We start from the raw sequence: 18,210 nt of genomic DNA, 5'->3' as shown, positions 1-18,210 counted from the left end.
AGGGAAGGCAAGTGTCCAGTATTTTTTTTTTGTCAAATTGCTTATTCCAACTAGGATTGTAGAAAAATGTTATTTGAAATGGTTACAGAGCTATTGAACTGCATGCTGGCTCCCAGTGTGGCTAAATGCTGTGGCAATGGGCTGATGTCAGTGATTTGCAGATTTTCAGCCTTATTTATTTCTAGTGATAAACACCAATTATGATTAATAATTTAAAATCATGTCTGGAATATAGGCAAAAGATATTTTGTAACAATTGCCAAACAAGAAAGTGTTATTTTGAACTAAGTAAATGTTTTTCTTTTTTCTTTTTTCCACTTGAGCATTCAGAATAATGAATATTGTATATGGTAGTTTGCCTGGGGCTTTTTCAATGTATCAGGAGGATTTCTGTATAAAAAAATGACTGCTGTTGCTAAGTAGCTACAAGAAGAAAATTGCACAATTGGAAAATATGTCTTAGGGGAAAATATTTTTTATTTATTTATTGAACCACTTAGAGTGGCTCTTAGACTATTTTGACTAATCCTACCACTTAGCAGTTTCATATGGTTCAGTTGCAGATCCTCTAGTGAAATGCTGACACAGATGAGCAGATTATAGTACTGTGTTATCCTCTCTTATGCTTTCATTTCTGTTTAACAAGAAGTATTTCCATTGATACTTACTTTTTTTTTTATCATACACCAAAATATTAAAGTTATACTTGTAGTTTAGGCATGAAAATAACCATTAGTTGAAAATCTGGCAGGAACTTAGTCATTAGTAAGGATAAATATTCTAGGGAAAAATTATTTCTGTTTTTCAGTCAGGAAACTGTAATTCATGAAAATGTAATACCCTAACCCTCTGGCCAAAACTTATGAGAACACTTTGTAATCACCTTCCTATGTTTTGAATGGAACAGTTGCATATGTTAGTTACCATTGTCATCTAGGACCATACTGAGAATGTGGAAACTCTTTCTTTGACCTCACACTTAGAAATGTATTTAAGGAAGGATGAGTGCAGATAGGGTTATCAGAAGTATAAATTTTGTTTTCTACATGAGAGTTTTGATCTAGTGATCTAATGAGCATTTTCCCAGACTCTGTTTCACAGGCAGAAACTTTGCCTTAATGCTAGCAAGGGAAGACTACATACCCTGTCCCTGGTAGGTTTCTGAGCCTATTTTTCTCTCCTGGCACAATGGGCTCCCCATTGGATGTGTACTTTGCATAAAGCTGTTTGAGCTTAAATAGACCCCAAGAGAAATTATTATTCTTGCATTTTTGAGATTGCACATTACAGTATTCATCTAAACCTTATTTTGTGAGTTTTACATGAAAGCAGACTTTGAATAAAGCACAAAGAGTTCTGGGAGGATTAAAATGTAAGTTTTCATTTTCCCTAGTGAAATTTCTAACCACCAGGCTACAGTCTTGCTTCTACTCATACTTTCATCTCTTAAAATAAAATCAAGGAAGTAACTAACTTTTGTTAAGCTCTCTTTTAATGTATTGCTGTAAGTGTTAGACATGCTCAGAGTGCTCCTTCCAAATTGTCCATACAGAATTTTAGTACTGTTCTGTCTCTTCTTGCGTATCCCAGCCTGACTTAGTCATGAAACTGGGCACCTAGCTGCTAAGGGAAGACTGCTTCAGTTCTGTACCAAAGCAGAAAAATAATCATACATAGGACTTCTGAATAAAGCAGGGAAATGATTAATGACTTTAAGTTCTTCCAGGAGTCTTCACAGTTGATTTGACTGGTCTTTCTGGTTCATGGTCTGGACTTAATGAACAGAATGGATAGGTGTCAAGTAGTTTTTCCAAAAAGAGTATGACCCCTAGGTCATGCAGTGAAGCTTCAAGACATAAGGTTCAGAACAAGCAAAAGGAATTAATTTCTCACATAGCAAGGAAAAGTGATATTCCATGACAAAGGTCGTTACGGATGCAAACAGCTTGTACAGGTAGAAGGAAGAATGAAGAAAACTTGGAAGACAGTTCCATTGAGGATTGTTTACTAGATAACTAGATTATGCTCAAAAAATCCTGTGAGCAGAAAACAGAAGTTCGAAGTTTTAAAAGTATGAAAAGAGCACGAGTAGAATTTATAGCCTTTGTCCCCCAAATCAGAACTGAGTGCTACTATTGATATTCACATACACATACTGTAATATGTATTCATATACATGTTATACATGTATGTGCATATATGCGTATCAGTATAAGCACAGTTACCCATGAGATGTGTCAGTTGCCCACACATAGCTATGCCAGAGATCATAGGTCTCCTCTACTTGGTTGTAAATGCCAGCCTTATGTAGTATTTGGGTATACTAGAGTGACCCAAATAATGTGAAATTACTATATTCGGGCTATAGATTTGCACTCAAAGGACTGTTGTTAAGTATTATGTATAACAGATTGTTAACTATACGGACTGAATGGTAGTATTTCATGGGTCTGAAGAAACTTCTGTAATCCCAAAAGCAAGGGTTACTAACTTGACCCGGTATTAGACCCAAGGAAGAAACAGTTCTGAAGTCTTTGCAAGAATAGAATCATAGAATGGTTTGGCTGGAAAGGACCTTAAGATCATCTAGTTCCAACCCCCATGCCATCAGCAGGGACACCTCACACTAGACCTTGTCTCCTAAGGCTCTGTCCAACCTGGCCTTGAACATTGCCATGAATGAAGCATTCACCAATTCCTTGGGCAACCTGTTCCAGTGCCTCACTACCCTAACAGTAAAGAACTTCGTTATATCCGACCTAAACTTTTCCTGTTTAGGTTTAAACCCACTACACCTTGTCCTATCACTACAATCCCTGATGAAGAGTCCCTCTCTGGCATCCAAATATTTGTAAATCAGTAAAGAAAGTTTACAGATTGGCAGAACTGTAACTCTAAGCAATGTTGTTGAAGCTACCCATGCAGCTGGGTCTCCTCACTTATTTCTTCAGACTTATCATTACAAGACACTGATGTAACAGAGTCAAAAAATTTGTAGATTCAGAAGTCTATCTTTGGTATTACAAGCTGTCTTCAAATTTTGAAGAAAATAAATATTTTATTTGTAAACATTTAGATATGGAAATATAAGACTATTGAATAACATTTTAACATGTTCAAATTGCTCTAGATGTTCATCACAGAAGTTTTGTGATGTTTTTTGACTGGTCATATCTGAAAGTTCTGATTCTGATTTCCCTTAAAATGTGGGTTACTCAATTGATTAATTTTTCTACCCACATATTTGTAATTATCTACTGACAGTCTGCAAATGAAGCAAGATCTGACTACACAGCTAAAATTAAAAAAAAAGAATTCATGTGGAATTCAAATATTCCAGAAAGCAAATAACATGATGCAGTGACAGGCATTAGTAACCACATAACTGAAGATACACATCTTTCCGTTCATTTGAAGAGACAGTAACTTTGCCAGTGTTTTCAAACCTTCAGCTTCCAGGAGATCATCAGGCCTCAATTTTGATCAAAATTATTATTCCTTCCATTTCTAACTTGAAGGCAGTAACCTCTTCTTCTGAAAGCTGGTTTCTGTGATGCTGCCTGTGCTTCCCTCTCTTCAAGATTATAGTATCTAAAGTTTCACACCAGGATTGCTCACACTGTTCTCTTCTGATTGCTTCTTTTGAGTTATGTTTTTAAGCAATGTGAGCCTATGAAAGTTTGCTTGAGAAAACCATTCAAGTTGATTGTGCTGTACTTTTCAATCAGGAAGGGCATGTTAATGGAGCTGCTTTGGCTTAAGAGAAAGGCAGCTGGTGACATGAAGCTATTCAGTAACTTACCTAAAATATGAAATGGCTCAACTGCTTGAATCCCATTTCTCATATCTGTCCTGTGTAAGCCAGATGTATCGACTTGCAAACACTATTTCAACATCAGCATGTTTTGAGGGTTTTCAGAAAGGCTGAAGTGTATTAGTTAGTTAGAAGTATGTTAGAAGGCTTTGGCTATTTTCACCATTTTTGTAGAGTGCTAACACAGCTTCAGGCTCTATTTATTTATTACAATGTTTGTAGCTATAAATCTTTTAAAGTACTCAACTCAATGTTGGTGCTATCTAACATATTTAGCTAAAAATAAAATGCTGTAGGATAGGTATTTATTGTCTCTGAATCTTCTCTTAGCATACAATGGATTTTGATACAAAGCCTATTTTATTTTTGCCAATTGTGATTCTAATCTTGCTGTATCTGTTAAAGAGCATGAAGTGCAAGTGGATACATTTTATTGCTGCTCTGTAAAATCAACAAGTTTATCTAGAATGTGTTTAAAAGGGTAAGGTTATTCTGTTTTCCTTCATGAACTTCTGTCCATGACAACAAAAGTAAAATGTTCTTGGATAGAGGTGTTACAACATATCTCTGGCCAATACTCACAATGTATGGGCGAGTAAATGAAGTGACAGTTTATTCCTTTAAAGAAGAAAAACTGAGGGCTTGAAAAAATAAAAATCATTCAACTTTGCTGGAGTTCAGATACTGGTGATGCAGTATCTTTTATGGTGTTTTGTTTTGTTTTTGTCCTCATTTTAATAGCGTGTAAAGAAGCAGCAAGAGATTCTTGTCACAAAATCAACTGCTAATTCTGTCTTACTGTAACAAAATTTCCCTGTATTTCCTCAAAACTAACATTTCAAAGCAGAAATTTAGTAAAGTGGTATTACTTAGCAGTGGATTTATTTTTTTTCTTTTCATAAAAAGGACCATATTATGTTGACGTATCATTGTTGAAAATGTAGTTGTGGATAATCTTATTAATTTTACAAGGAATATTTATTCACTGATTTAATTTAGGACACAGTCATGCTCATCATGCAAATTAGCCAATTGCTTTTTAAGTTTTGATCAAGTCCATTCAGTTCTATCAAGGGCAGTTTTATGTGGATTGGGTACCTCAGGTAAAATATGTAGCAATCTGCATTCAGCATACATTTGTTTTGTCACAGAGCAAATGCAGATTTTTAATAATGCTTTTATTTTTTTGTATAAAATTATGTTATTTGACAATGAACAATGAAGGCTAAGTTAAGAACACTATGTGGGGAGAAGTGGGTTGAACTGGGCTATTAAGCTGTGTCTGAAGTCATGATACGTGAATTTTCATTGGTAAAATTATATGCTGGAAATTTTTGGAGCATGTATCCCACACAGTGAACTTGGGAGATATATTTACAAGTCATCAGTGTTCAATACATATTGTGGACTGATAAGCAACAGGTTTTGTATATTGCCCAACATACAACCTGACAACCATTGTGGTCTCTGAGCACTACACTTGAAACTGCTGTAATATTGTTAAGTCTAGTCAAATGACATAATACGAACAAATGTAAATCATGTCTCATTTCTAAAACTGATTAAACTGATTTATTGTATAAGTTCAAGAAAAACACCTGTTCAAGTTATCTCTAGGTTCATCGCCTAAATCTTTATCACAGCAAATGTATTTCAAAACCACACAGAGACATTCAGTGGGATCAGTCTCTCAAATGGTTTACTGAAACTTTTATAAAAGAATACAAACTAATTTTCATCCAGACTAGGACTGTGAATATTGAAGGATAAAATTTTGAATGGAAATAGTAATTTTTACATCTGCTTCAAAATGATTTATTGATGTATACTGTTTCAAGACCCAGACCACATAAGAAAAGATAATTTTTGAATGTCTGAAGACTGAAATGTAGGGATCTTTATTGGAGTATATTTCAGCGTCCAAGCTGTTATTTAGGTAGAATGCTATCTAAAGCTCATTCTGTTATTTGGAATACTAAAATTGCAGGGACTGCTGGTAAGGGTATGGAAGTGAGAAGTCATGGGTGTTATGCATGCGCTTTCTGGGTGGTGCAGATTTTGCAGACTGGAATTCATCCTACAGCTTTGGAATTCTTTTGGTTAATAAACCATGTAATAGGTATATGTAGTCATTGGTGTATTTGATTTAATTTTATTGGGCCCAGTGTGAATGTGTGGTGGACAAATGTCCTTTGAGCCATTTGTATCCTTTCTGCTTTGGCTAGTTTTACTTGACTGTGCTGTTAATCAAAGGGCTAGCTATTGCTGAACAAGGTGGTCTCCTTCTTCATTCTGACCATGTGCTCCTGCTGCTATGCCTGAGCTGGCTCAAGAGCTGCACTGACATAATACCTTTCTGAAAACAACCAAAGCTTTCTGCTAATGTAGGTCTCCAGTCTGGAAACATGGAAAGAGGTGTAATGCAAATATGGGAGGTGGTATGTCATCCTTTTGTCAACAGTTTGCTGCTAACTCACTTGAGCAGAACCACAAAACAATTTCTTTTAAATCCTGACAAGTGTAAAAGATTTGACTTTTCAGACTGGTTTCCAGGAATTAGAATTCCCTAAACACTGAAACAGGGATGTCTTTCCTCTGTTCCTTGTGAATTCTCCCTTGACCATTTCAAGGTCAGAAACGCTCAGCTACTCACTGTATATGCTCCTCATGCTTAAACTGCTGGGAGTGAGATATACTCAGGCTTTACCAGTCTAGATATATCAAGATATATCTAGATATATCTAAGATATATCAAATACAACCAAGATTATTTCCAGGCACTGAGACCAATTGTCCTGGAATAGCTTGCATCTGTGCTAATAGTTTCCATGAAGTGGTGAATGGATGCAAGTTAAATAATAGGAATAGTCCTGTAATTTTTTTAATGGCTCAAACAAGTTTAGGAATAGCTTGAGGTAGTGCTGTTTACCACGTGCCAAACTTATCCCAGGAAATATTGCAACAGTTAAAAGTACAATTGCAGAGTCTGGTGGTATGTGTCATATTTTCACTAGAATAGAATCAGCCTAGAGTTTCATCTACCTGTAACTTACTAAAGGCAGTATTTCCCTGAGGAGGAAGCTTTCAACATCTTTATTGTCACCTCTTCATTGCTCAGCCACCTCTGATGAGGATGGCTGACACTGGCCTCTGCATGCTAATCTCTTTATAGGGGCTCCAGCCTTCCTGGTGCCATTCGCAGTGTCACCACATTGGCTCTGGGTTTTAATGTGTCACTAGTCCGTATAAATCTGATGATGCCAGGGCTATTTGTACTCAGGGGAAGAGAATCAGTACAGTGGAGAGTCTACACTACTGTGCATTTTTATTCCTGTCAAGAGGCTTTTCTAAGTGTACCTATCCTATTTGAAGAAGTGTGGTAGAATCATGCAGTATTACTGCCTGAATTAGTGCATATATTACACAGTAGAGAGGTAGTAACTTGCTATACAAAGCAATGTAACCATATTAGTGTTACACTGTCTGTGAAACAGGGGTTAATCATCCAGAGCATAGCATCATGCTAGCAGCAGTCTTTTCATAGTACAGATCTGCCCATTCTCTGTGTTATGTTGTACAAAGGATGCATTGCTGAGGCTTTGGTTATGGCAAGATCTCAGTTAGGAATTTTTAGGAATAACCCTACCCCTTAGTTACATAATCAGAACTTAAATTTCTCTATATTTCTCCAGGAAAAAAAACCAAAAACCAACAAACACAACCAAACTTAAAAAAAATAAGTTAATTTACCACATGTGTAAGAAGTCTGTAGTAGCAGTGTTTGCAGCTTTTAAAGGATTCGCAGCTCTAAACTTACTTCCTTAGAAAAAGTGGCAGCTAGTTAATACCAACTGTGGTTTTCCTACAGTTTCAATATTCTTATCAAATTTCAGTGTCAATATTCTTTTATTCGACATCTCTAATGCCAGTGACTGATGTTCATTCTTTCTGTTTTTCTAATTTATTACTAGTAGCTAATAACTTCTGTGGCTTTTAGAACATTGTGCTAAATGAGTGTATGGAACTGTGTGTTTCACATACCCTTAGAAATAGGAAACCTATTGCTCTGATGGGTTTCTGGGCTTATAGGAAAGCCTGTATTGCAAAAGAACCATTGCATTAAATTATTGACTGTTCTGTTTCAGGAAGACCTCCATCTTGTTGCACAAAACAATGAAAATGGTAGAAGAACAAATAAAGATAGGGGAATGCTGAAATAATAAATAACTTTGACCTTTTTTCATTTTTTTTTCTTTTTGTTGGCATCCAGTTCCTTTCTTTGATCTTCCCTGCCTTAAACAAGCTAATATCTGCCAAGAGAGTACAACTGTTACTGAATCACTAAGGTCCTATTTGTTCCGCTTGACAGATGACAATGCATTTTTGTCTTTCTGCAGAAGCACAGAAGTGACTTTTAAAAGCTTTCACCAACCAGAAGCCTATTTTTTTCCATTTTCTATTTGATGCTGGTTAGACAAAACTGAAATTGTACTATCTTGTTGTTGCTTATGGTCGTTCTGTCAAGAAGCAAAGTCTTCAGCAGCTGTAGCATATATTGATGCTTCAGTATACCTTATGGGTTTTTTTTGTGTTATTTTGCAGTTGCTTACTTCGTAACTCCCTGATTTTTTTGAGCAGTTGCTGTAAGTTCCAATTCTGTACAGGTTTCTTGTGTTCGCAGTTGTTGAATGGTTTGACAGCTTGATCAAAAGATTTTATATTTAGAGTCTGGAAAGCAGACTTTATTTCTGTTAAACAATGCAACCTCATAATGGAAGCAGGAGATACTTTATCAGGTCTTTTTTGATTTTGTGAAGAAATAGAGAAACCCTTCCTTTAAGGATGCTATTTTCAGTCACTAGCGTAAGCTTGGATATTTAAATCTGGGCTAGTAAGTAAACATTCTTTGTTCTAAGTATACATTGTACTTAGTGCAACAAGAACCTAATTTCTGATGGTGCTTTTAGGTGCTTCTGAGTACAAACAACAATCACTATAGAACTGTTTTGCATTGCATTTTGGTTCAGGTTCCATTGGCCATGCTTTTAGGCTTAAGTCAGTTTTAAATTTGGATTCCTTGTCTGGAGTAAGGAGAACACGTTATATCACAGAAACAGAATTTTGGAAAGCTTGCAAGTTATTCCCAAAGAATGAGATATAACCCCGTGTCTGTTAATTTTGGGCTTCTCTGATTGTTAGTGATGATGTGTGTGTGAGGATCAGAGACTTAGGCCTTGATCCAGCAAAGCACTTAAACTCATTTTTGACTTAGCTCATCATGATCAGTTCCACTGAAGACAGTGACAGATTCATATTGTCAGAGAAGACGTTATTTAGAACTATATATTTAATATAATTAATATAATTTTCTTTCAAATAAAAAATGTAGATGTATCAGAATATGTCTTATATGGATTCATTTCAAAATCTTCAGGGTCCCACATGTCTTCACTATGGCTCTTATGGAAGAAGCAGCTAATTACTTCCAAAATACACCTTTTAATAAATGGTACATTTCTGCAACTTAAATGGAATTATATCTTCTGAAGGAGCCTTTTACTGAGACTTCTTTCCTAGAAGGGCTGAATTGTTGTTAGAATTAAGAAATATATTGTTAATTGGTGATTGAGAATTTTAAAAAGTAAACAAGAACAGAAAACACAGTTGCCAGTTACAAAGGCCTGGTGAATTACATTAATAACCCTATACCATCTACCACAATTTTTCTATCTAGAATACTGAATTTGCTGTTTCACTTCAGGTCTGCACAGGATGACTGAAGCCAGTATTTTCCCTGCTGGATGTAATTTTATAACTAACATTTGCTATCTGACCATGCTTTCTAGAATATGTGCCAGAGAGATGACCAGGGGTAGCAGTGAGCCATTCAGATGTGGCTGTAGCTGTTGCTGCACGGTGGTGGCAATAAAAAGTGAGTTCTTGACATCAGGGAGAGAATACTTATAAATGTATAGCAACACCGATTAGTTCAACAACTGATACCCCTTGTGGATTTTTCCTTTTGGAACTGAGGTTTGTGAGAAATAGGCCTAGAGGTAAATTGACACACCTTCCTTGTGTGGCACTGGCAACAGCTCAGTGGCTCTATGGTAATCTCTAATCAGATAGAGAGAATTTAAGGTACAGAAGAGGACTTGATGTGCTGGCTGCAGATTATTCACAGGTACATGTAACCATGCTTGCAGTAGCAGAAAAGATGGATTGATGGTGATTAGTGGAATAACTAGAGAAAATCCAGTTCTCTGAAGATGCCCAGAAAATGGGGGTCTTCTGCTGGCAGTAGCTGGTAACAAGAACAGGTTGCTGAAGCATCAGGACTTTTTTCAATTTGAGGGCTGGAAGGCTCTACAGAGGAATCCAGACAGGTTTTCACATCTCAAATCTTGTAAACAGAACTCACAATTTCTGCTAAAATCACCACATAAATGGGATTAAACATGTGGCTGATTTCTGGCTATTTTTGGGAGCCCAGACTTCGTAATATTTAATAATTTTGAAGATGCAAAAGCTTTAAGTGAATCTCAATAGATAAAAAACTCTCTTCTTAAGATTTTCAAAGCTTTCTTGCCAGGCTGTTTTCAGAATGCTAACTCATTGTTATTGGTCACTTAATTCAGTTTGTCTTTGATACAAACAAGGTAAATGAATATGAACATGGGACATGAAGCTCCACTTTTGCATTTCAGAGCTCATTCTTGGGTTTAGATGATGCTAGATCCATGAGGAATGGTCTGTTAAGTTGTTGTGATTAAGCAGGGAATGTTTCTTAATTTGAAATCATGCTATTGTTTTTCTGCAGTTAAACATCTTTGTTTATAAGGAGTTAACATTCTGTGTATGAGAGAAATGTTTTTTTCTCTCTTTTTTTTCTGCATCTGTGAAAACATCTGCTAACTTTGAATCATCAGCATTTGCTAATATCTTTTGAGTTTGTCCAGAGTACTCAGGTATTTTGGCCCATTTTATACATGTAGTAAGTAATTTATTCTGTATGAGCTGGGCACAATTATTTAGTCTTATCCTCTCTCATCTTTCTTAGGTACAAAAAGTGAAGAAATGCACAAGCTAGTTATATTGCAGCATGTCTTCTACACCTTTAGGAAAAGGTACATTTCTACATGTTGTTTTCTAATGCTGAATTGGAAAGGCAGATGGTGCTCCATTTTGGTGAAGGAAATTCAGTCTGTACATCTTGTGACTGAAATTCAGTATTATAACTGCCACAATAATCTGCATTTTAAGCCCGTTACTCTTACTCTGCCATAGAAGAGTAATTAAAGGGAAAAACTTTTTGCATCTATACTAGTCTGGACGGTAGCATTCCATTGGGAAATTTTGTGCCCAGTCTAGTCAGGACTAGAATTTGTGAGAGGAGAGAGCAGTCTCAGATAGGACAGAGCTTTTAGAAATCTTAACTCTTAAAACACTGCAACTTTTCAAGGGCTGAAAAAATTGGCCAAATGTGGAGGGAATTTCAGAAGAATAGCAAAAGGCAGCTCTGTGACACACAGTTTCAGCTCCTTGCCAGATTCATAGCTCCTGCTCCAAACCCTTGATTTGCTGCAGCCAAGTGTTTCTAATTTCAAAAATGTGTTTCTTGAAGGAAACAAAAAAAAAAAAAGCAAAACATTTATTTCCAATTGACTCAGATACTTCCAAATTACTCTGAGCTCATCACTGACATGTAAAATTTCCACCTGAGAAGCTGATAATGTCATAAATAACTCTAAACAAAGCATTAAAATTTAAAACATCAGAAAACCAAAAACCTATGATAATTTCAATGTATCTCTTAGATATTTTCACACAAAGTATAGGTAAAATGAATGCATATTTGAATGTTGTAGGTTTATATACATATGTGTAGAGCAATTGTATTCCACAGTTCCCTGTTTGGAATAAGAACTATTTTAAGCAAATATTCTCTAATTCTCCTCTTCCACTTGACATATGAGAACAGAAGCTCCCCTTTTAACAGTAAAACAAACACAAAATATAAATTTAGACGTAAAAATCCTGGGCCCAGCTTTTTGGTGCTGTCGCTGGTTTTGGTAAGTTATTTGGCATAGGAGAAAAGTAAAAGGTATCCATCTTTGTATCAACTTATAAAATGTTAAAACTCCCAATAGCAGGGTGAAGCACTTATCTTTACAGAGATGCAAGGAATTTTTAAGCATAGACCTTGGTTTGCATAGTGGTATCAAGGGGGGTGGGTTTACAGAGAAGATTTATAAAGTAGTTGGGTAGATGGTGCTGTTCTCCAGCTGTCTATCTTGACGAGCTTCCTCACTGGACTAAACACAACATAATTTTTCTGTAATGTTACAGTGGAATCTTGGAAAAACATAATGTTCCTCCTGTTATGTGCAATAGATACTTCTTTAATTGCAGCAGCTAAAAAAAGCTTCTATCTTTATAGCTGTGGAACCAAAGCGACGAAGTTTATGGTCTCTTACTGTCAGCAGGTTTATGGAAAATTTATAGTATATGTTCTAAGTTCTGAGTTTACCATTTTTTTTGTTGGATTACTTACTAAAACTAGTGCTAAAAAAAGCCCATTATGGGATTAAGAGTTTTGTTATCTTTAAAGATTCTTGTAATTTGTATAGTCTTTGTGGAGTTTTTTTTTACTTTCATCTCTTTTTCCCTCAAATTGTTTTATCTTGGCCAGAAACAAGACTCTGCTCAGGCTGTTTCTTCTTCCTTTCCTTTTTCCTTTCCTTTCTTTTTTTTTTTTTATCCCCATAAACTGAACTTGTTTGGTTATATCATTCTCTGACTGACTTTAGGGACTTTCAGTTAATAGAAAATTGCTGATAGCACTCTCAACCCCCAAAACTTCTTTAGGTTTTTTAGATAAGTTAGAGGAATATTTTTTATAACTTTTTATTATCTATCCTTTTAATGTTTTTGTTTCTGAGTCCATTTTGCTGGTGATACTTTATCTGCAATCAGTGGAAGGAGGCTTTTTTTAGTTTTGTTTTTTTTTTTTTTTCTTTTTATTAAGCTGTGTTCTAGTTTTGAACTGAAAACACGTTCATGTTGTCTGTTATGGTAAGCATCCTGAATTTGCCTCAGTATCCTCCTGTTTGTAGCTGGTAGGGGTGTTGGATTGATGGTCCAGGTGGACTGAACTGCGTTATGCATGACTCTCCTTGATTGAACTCATCACTCCGGTAGTTTGTTAAGCAAGAGAAAAGGAAAAAAAAGACAGAAATGTAAAATCTAGGAACAAACCATTCATCAATGAATCCAAATAAACAGAATTTGCCTTTAGAAATGTTTCTTAATACTCTTCAGCTGTAAATGATGCTAATTTAACCACAGAGCCACAGAAATGTGATTTAATTTTAAAATTACTGTATTTGGTATTTTATTAGTGTAAGTCAGAGTAAATTCATCACTCTGGAAAATCTGAGTTGAGCACTGTAACTCTGACCGATCTAGAGAAGGAAAATAGAAAGGTTGACGTTTTATAAAGGGGAACACAAGATTTAATCAGTCACTTCTGTTCATTTAATCAGTTTTTTTCTTATTTCCATGAGGATAGTGTCTGAATCATCACTGTTTCAGAAACTCATCTCTTGATTCAGTCTCACTAAAAATCACTATGTCTGAAGAAGCAATTTCTGCTTTGACCCTCCTTGCCAACATGCCTGTTGTGTTCCTCAGGCAGAGTGGACTGTCCTTTCCTGTTTTTTCAGTATTAATTGTTATTTTCTCTTTCCTTCCTATTTCTTCTGTATTTTAACATATGCCCATCATGTTTGCATAAATCTGGATGGATCAAAGCCAACTTTATAATTATTTATAGATTCTTAAACTTTTAAGGTAGATTTTCCATTGACAAGTATTTGTCGAACACTTCTGTCTAGCACTGAAAATAAAGATGCTGCAGCCAGTTCATGTTTCTGTTTGCTCTCTGTCATTACTACATGTGATTTAAAAAAAAATACACAACGAATGAGGCAAGCCCTTCTGTATGAGATCTGCATATTTTAAAAGGCATACATGAAGTGGGATTTAGTGAGGCCAAATTTTTGCTTAGACTTTGTGTCCACTGGTGAAAAGTACCAAATATTGCTGTTATAGCCTGTACATGTTTCCATATTGTGCTCACAACCTGTAAAACCTGATGTCCAGTAGATGAGTGGTGAAATGTGGTGGTGGAGTGAGTCCTGATCTTTAAGCACAAACAGCAAGATTTAGAAACTTAGGTCTAATTTTTCTTGTGGGTGAGCCCATAAGCAGACACATGTAATGCCACCTCTAAAGCAGAGTGAATTACCAACATGTGTTAATTTGGAGCAAGCAGAATAGTTATCACCATGCGGGACAAGAAAAACACCCCTCTGATGTTTTGTTGCATTTCATAGCTTTTTTTTATATCTGAACAACCCACATATAGAGTGAAGAATCAGAAATTGATTTTTTGCAGTATACACAAATAAAATCCAACATCTTCCTGGAATCTGGCTTGACTAACCCCTTGCCTCACCCTTGCTCTTTCTTGCCCTCTGGCTCTTCTTCTGCAGAAAAAGTAAGCCAGATATTCTAGGATGCTATCACAGGGATCCACAGCCAGCCCCTAAGTTCTTGGTGGCATTCACATTTTTCCTTCTGGCATGTACCAGAATGTACACAGAATGCTGCAGGGATAGTGCAGCTATCTACTGCTGAGCCCCTTTAGGGGGCAGGACTGTAACTTTCCACACTGGCTTGTGGAAAGCTGCTCATGGGGTCCTTAGTTAAACCATATGGAGCAGAAGTGATGGTGCTTTTACTTAGCCCTACACTGTGTTTTAATGCTATTTGCACATGGTGGGAATTTTAAAAATATTTGTTTCCCTGAAAATACACTACCCTCCCAAAATAATGAATGAGGTTTTAAAAAACTGCATGCAAGGAGCACTGATATGGCACAGGACACACTCGGAAGTTAATTCCATGCACACTTATATCATCCACCTTCCACGTAGCTGTTATTCTGGAGCATTTTGTTGTGTGCCAATACAGTAATTCTAACGTAGCATGCGTGTTGGATAATGCTTTAAATAAAAAATTAAAGTACATCTTGTAGCACACTGCAGAAGGGGATACTTCTTATGTCAAGGAGATTCATTTTTTCTTGGATTATGCAGTTTAATACAAGATGATGCTTTTTCTATGTATTACTGAAGGACGGAATGAAACCTGTAAGAGTGACTGACTTAAACTCGTACCTGCCACTCATTTCAGTGTGTGTGTAGCCCAGCACACTGGCTGCTGAGAGCTAAGCTTGCTTGCCGTTTTGTGAGCCTCCGCAGACGCACGTTCGCCCACTCTATGCAAACATGCACACACTCTCTTTTTTTTCTCTCACACTGTCTGGCATATTTTCAGAATAACTCTTCGAAGACTTTCTGAACTGCTGGGTATGACAGTCTGATTATTATTTTTTTAGCTGGGGACATGCTTAGTCCGGTGTTATTTAAACAAGCTTATCTTTTCGATCAAAGTCTACAATCTGAAATTTGAACAGGGTAGGGAGGGTGGCTGGGTGGGTGAGGAAATCTATCAAGTACATATTTATGTGTGTGCTTTTTTGTCTGAGTTGTGTGCCTGCGGAGGTACGAATGTATATTGCTTCAGAATAACCCTGCAAGTATAAATAACTGTCTGTTATAGTGGAAGTTCTGAAAAAAATATTATTATTACTAAAATAAAACCATTTCTAGTAAACGTTTCTTGAAGCTGTTAGTAACCTGCATATTCTGGTTTTCGGTTTCTTGGGGTTTATGAAGGTTGAGCTGAATAACTGTAGAGTTGCTTAAGCATAGACTTTGCTAGTATTCGAAGCATACTAACTGGAGCCCATATATTAATGTGTTTAGAGTTGGCACTAACTTATTTCGCTGACTGAACCACAGACCGCAGCAATAAAGCTAGAGATCTTGAAACAGTTTATGGAGGTTTTCATTTAGCTGGTTCAGGAGAACTGGTTTGTGCAAAGTTACAATTATATGGAATGAGATTGCAAGATGAAGCATGCATGCCACACCTTTTCATTATGTTCTCTCTCCTTTTTTTTTTTCATTCTAAATATAACTTTGAGAGGCATTTCAGTTTATTTTAAGGATGATTCCATTTGATTATTTTAGATTAATTTGCTTTCAAGTCTTATTTCAAATTTTAAGTTTGCTGAGCTTTTGTTCACAGGACTGGGGAAAAGAATTTCCTGTATTCAATTCCTGTGTCATGCAATCAAATAATTTTTTCCTGACTTTTAGGATCTTCCTGTGGCAAAGCTTGAATAATGCCCTTTTTCATGTTTTTACACCCTAAAATGAAGCAAACAGAAATTTTTAGGCTAATCTAAATCTTTTTATCACTTTTTAATGTTGTTATTGCAGTCTAGTAATGTCAAGTTGCTATTACTGACCAAAGTATATTATAAACCTTTTCTTCTACACAGATAACATACATCCTTTAATTTTTTTAGTTAGTTTTATTGACTGAGGCTTGTTATACTCACACAGACACATGTGCTTGCACACACACATTCTGCTTTGCTTTATCTCAGTTACAGCATAGTCCTACCCAGGGTCATTACAATGTACACATTACATATTTCTAGCAAACATGAAAATGAATCAAACAAACAGGAGGAGACATAAGCACAGATAGATTGGAGCCTGCTGAGGAAATAAAAGGCAATAATACTCCTGTCTACCAGACTACTCTTCCTGGTTGGATTTAAGTGTTCTTTCCCGTTAGTCGCAGCGGAGCGTTGCAAGTCTGAAGTGAAAAATTAAACTACCAGTAAGAATGAAGTAACATTTAGAGGGACAATTATTTGGTATAACTCCAAACCTAATTGTTTCTGAAGTGATGTTTAAACCAATGTCAGTACAAAGCAAGAGTTCCTGGCTTGCAGCCAGCACCTTGTAACACATATTAGCCCAGATGAGGAGTTCCTAAAAGTTAGAGAGAGAGAGAGAGGGAGGGAGGAAGAGAGAGAGAATGTGTGTTTTCAGTGCTCCCTCTGCATCTGTTTGTATCCTCCTCCTTGCCGAGATTAGAGGAATACCTGTGTAATGCTGCTTTATCATGATTTCTGCTGAGCCTCAGAATAGGTTCTGGTATTTTTTTTAGGTGGACTGCCAGCTGCCGATCTCGCCGTTGAGAGTAAAAGCAGATATGTTCCTTGCTCACTGCCATTAACACTGACCATGACCCTTCACACCAAAACCTCTGGAGTTACCCTGCTGCACCAGATTCAAGGCACTGAACTGGAGACACTGAGCAGACCTCAGATGAAGATTCCCCTGGAAAGATCGCTCAGCGAAATGTACGTGGAGACCAGCAAGACAGGAGTTTTTAACTACCCGGAAGGTGCCACTTATGATTTCGGTACTACGGCTCCCGTGTACAGCTCTACCACTCTCAGCTATGCCCCGACTTCTGAATCTTTTGGGTCCAGCAGTCTGGCAGGATTTCACTCACTGAACAGTGTTCAACCAAGCCCAGTGGTGTTCTTGCAAACGGCGCCCCAGCTCTCACCCTTCATCCATCATCACAGCCAACAGGTACCCTATTACCTTGAAAATGAACAGGGAAGCTTTGGGATGAGGGAAGCTGCTGCTCCAGCCTTCTACAGGTAAATGTTACAGATAGATAATTTTTCTTGATACTTTAAGCAGATGAACTGGGAGAATTAGAATGTGGAAATCTGCATGCCCTAATCTTTTCTTTTTGTGTAAAGGACCATGTGATTTAATTGAATCATCTATGATATCTAGATGATAAAAAATATTGTAGAGCAAAGCAAAACTGTAATTCACAGCTCACTGTGACAGTAAGCTGTAAATTTTGAAAGCTGTACAGAAATGAGAAACAAATTGGATAATGAATGCAAATATTCCCTGGGAAAACATGAAATCAGAATTGATTCAAGAATGGCAAATGACCTCCCTGTTGTAATATATTAGAATTGCTGTCTGAAGTATAGTAAAAAAGACTTCCACCATCACATGTTTCTGGGTGTGAGTGGGGGTTCAGCTCTTAGCTGAGGGTACGAGTATTTCTCTCCTCTGGTTTCCTTTACAGTGTGAGAAGTGGCTTGTGTAGGAAGTAGTTCAGAAGCACAATATCTTCCCTAATCAAATGGTTAGAGTTGACTCTGTGTCAGTATTTGTCTGTAATCACCTTCATAAGCTATCTATCCTAAGAGCTGTGTACATATTAACCCAGACTTTTCATTGGAGGGTGATATATATTAACCATAAACTTGGCATGCTGCATTTAAAAAGATAAGATTTTGAGGAGTTTTGTCCCTCAGTAGAGGGTGGTGTTGTTTGTGGGTTTTTTTGTTTGTTTGTTTTTATTTTATTTTC

At 36.6% G+C, this 18,210-nt stretch overlaps 1 protein-coding gene across 1 annotated transcript in view; it reads left to right on the top strand.

The window, feature by feature from the left end:
- ESR1 (estrogen receptor 1) overlaps window positions 1-18,210 on the top strand; it is a 162,205-nt gene that overhangs the window by 31,137 nt on the left and 112,858 nt on the right. The window contains exon 2 of the mRNA XM_005150080.4: window positions 16,970-17,474. Coding sequence (XP_005150137.2) covers window positions 16,970-17,474 — 505 coding nt within the window. The remainder of the gene's footprint in view (window positions 1-16,969; window positions 17,475-18,210) is intronic.

Source organism: Melopsittacus undulatus, chromosome 3 (assembly GCF_012275295.1).
Source record: "Melopsittacus undulatus isolate bMelUnd1 chromosome 3, bMelUnd1.mat.Z, whole genome shotgun sequence".
NCBI lineage: Eukaryota > Metazoa > Chordata > Aves > Psittaciformes > Psittaculidae > Melopsittacus > Melopsittacus undulatus.
This window is presented reverse-complemented; position numbering and strand designations above follow the sequence as displayed.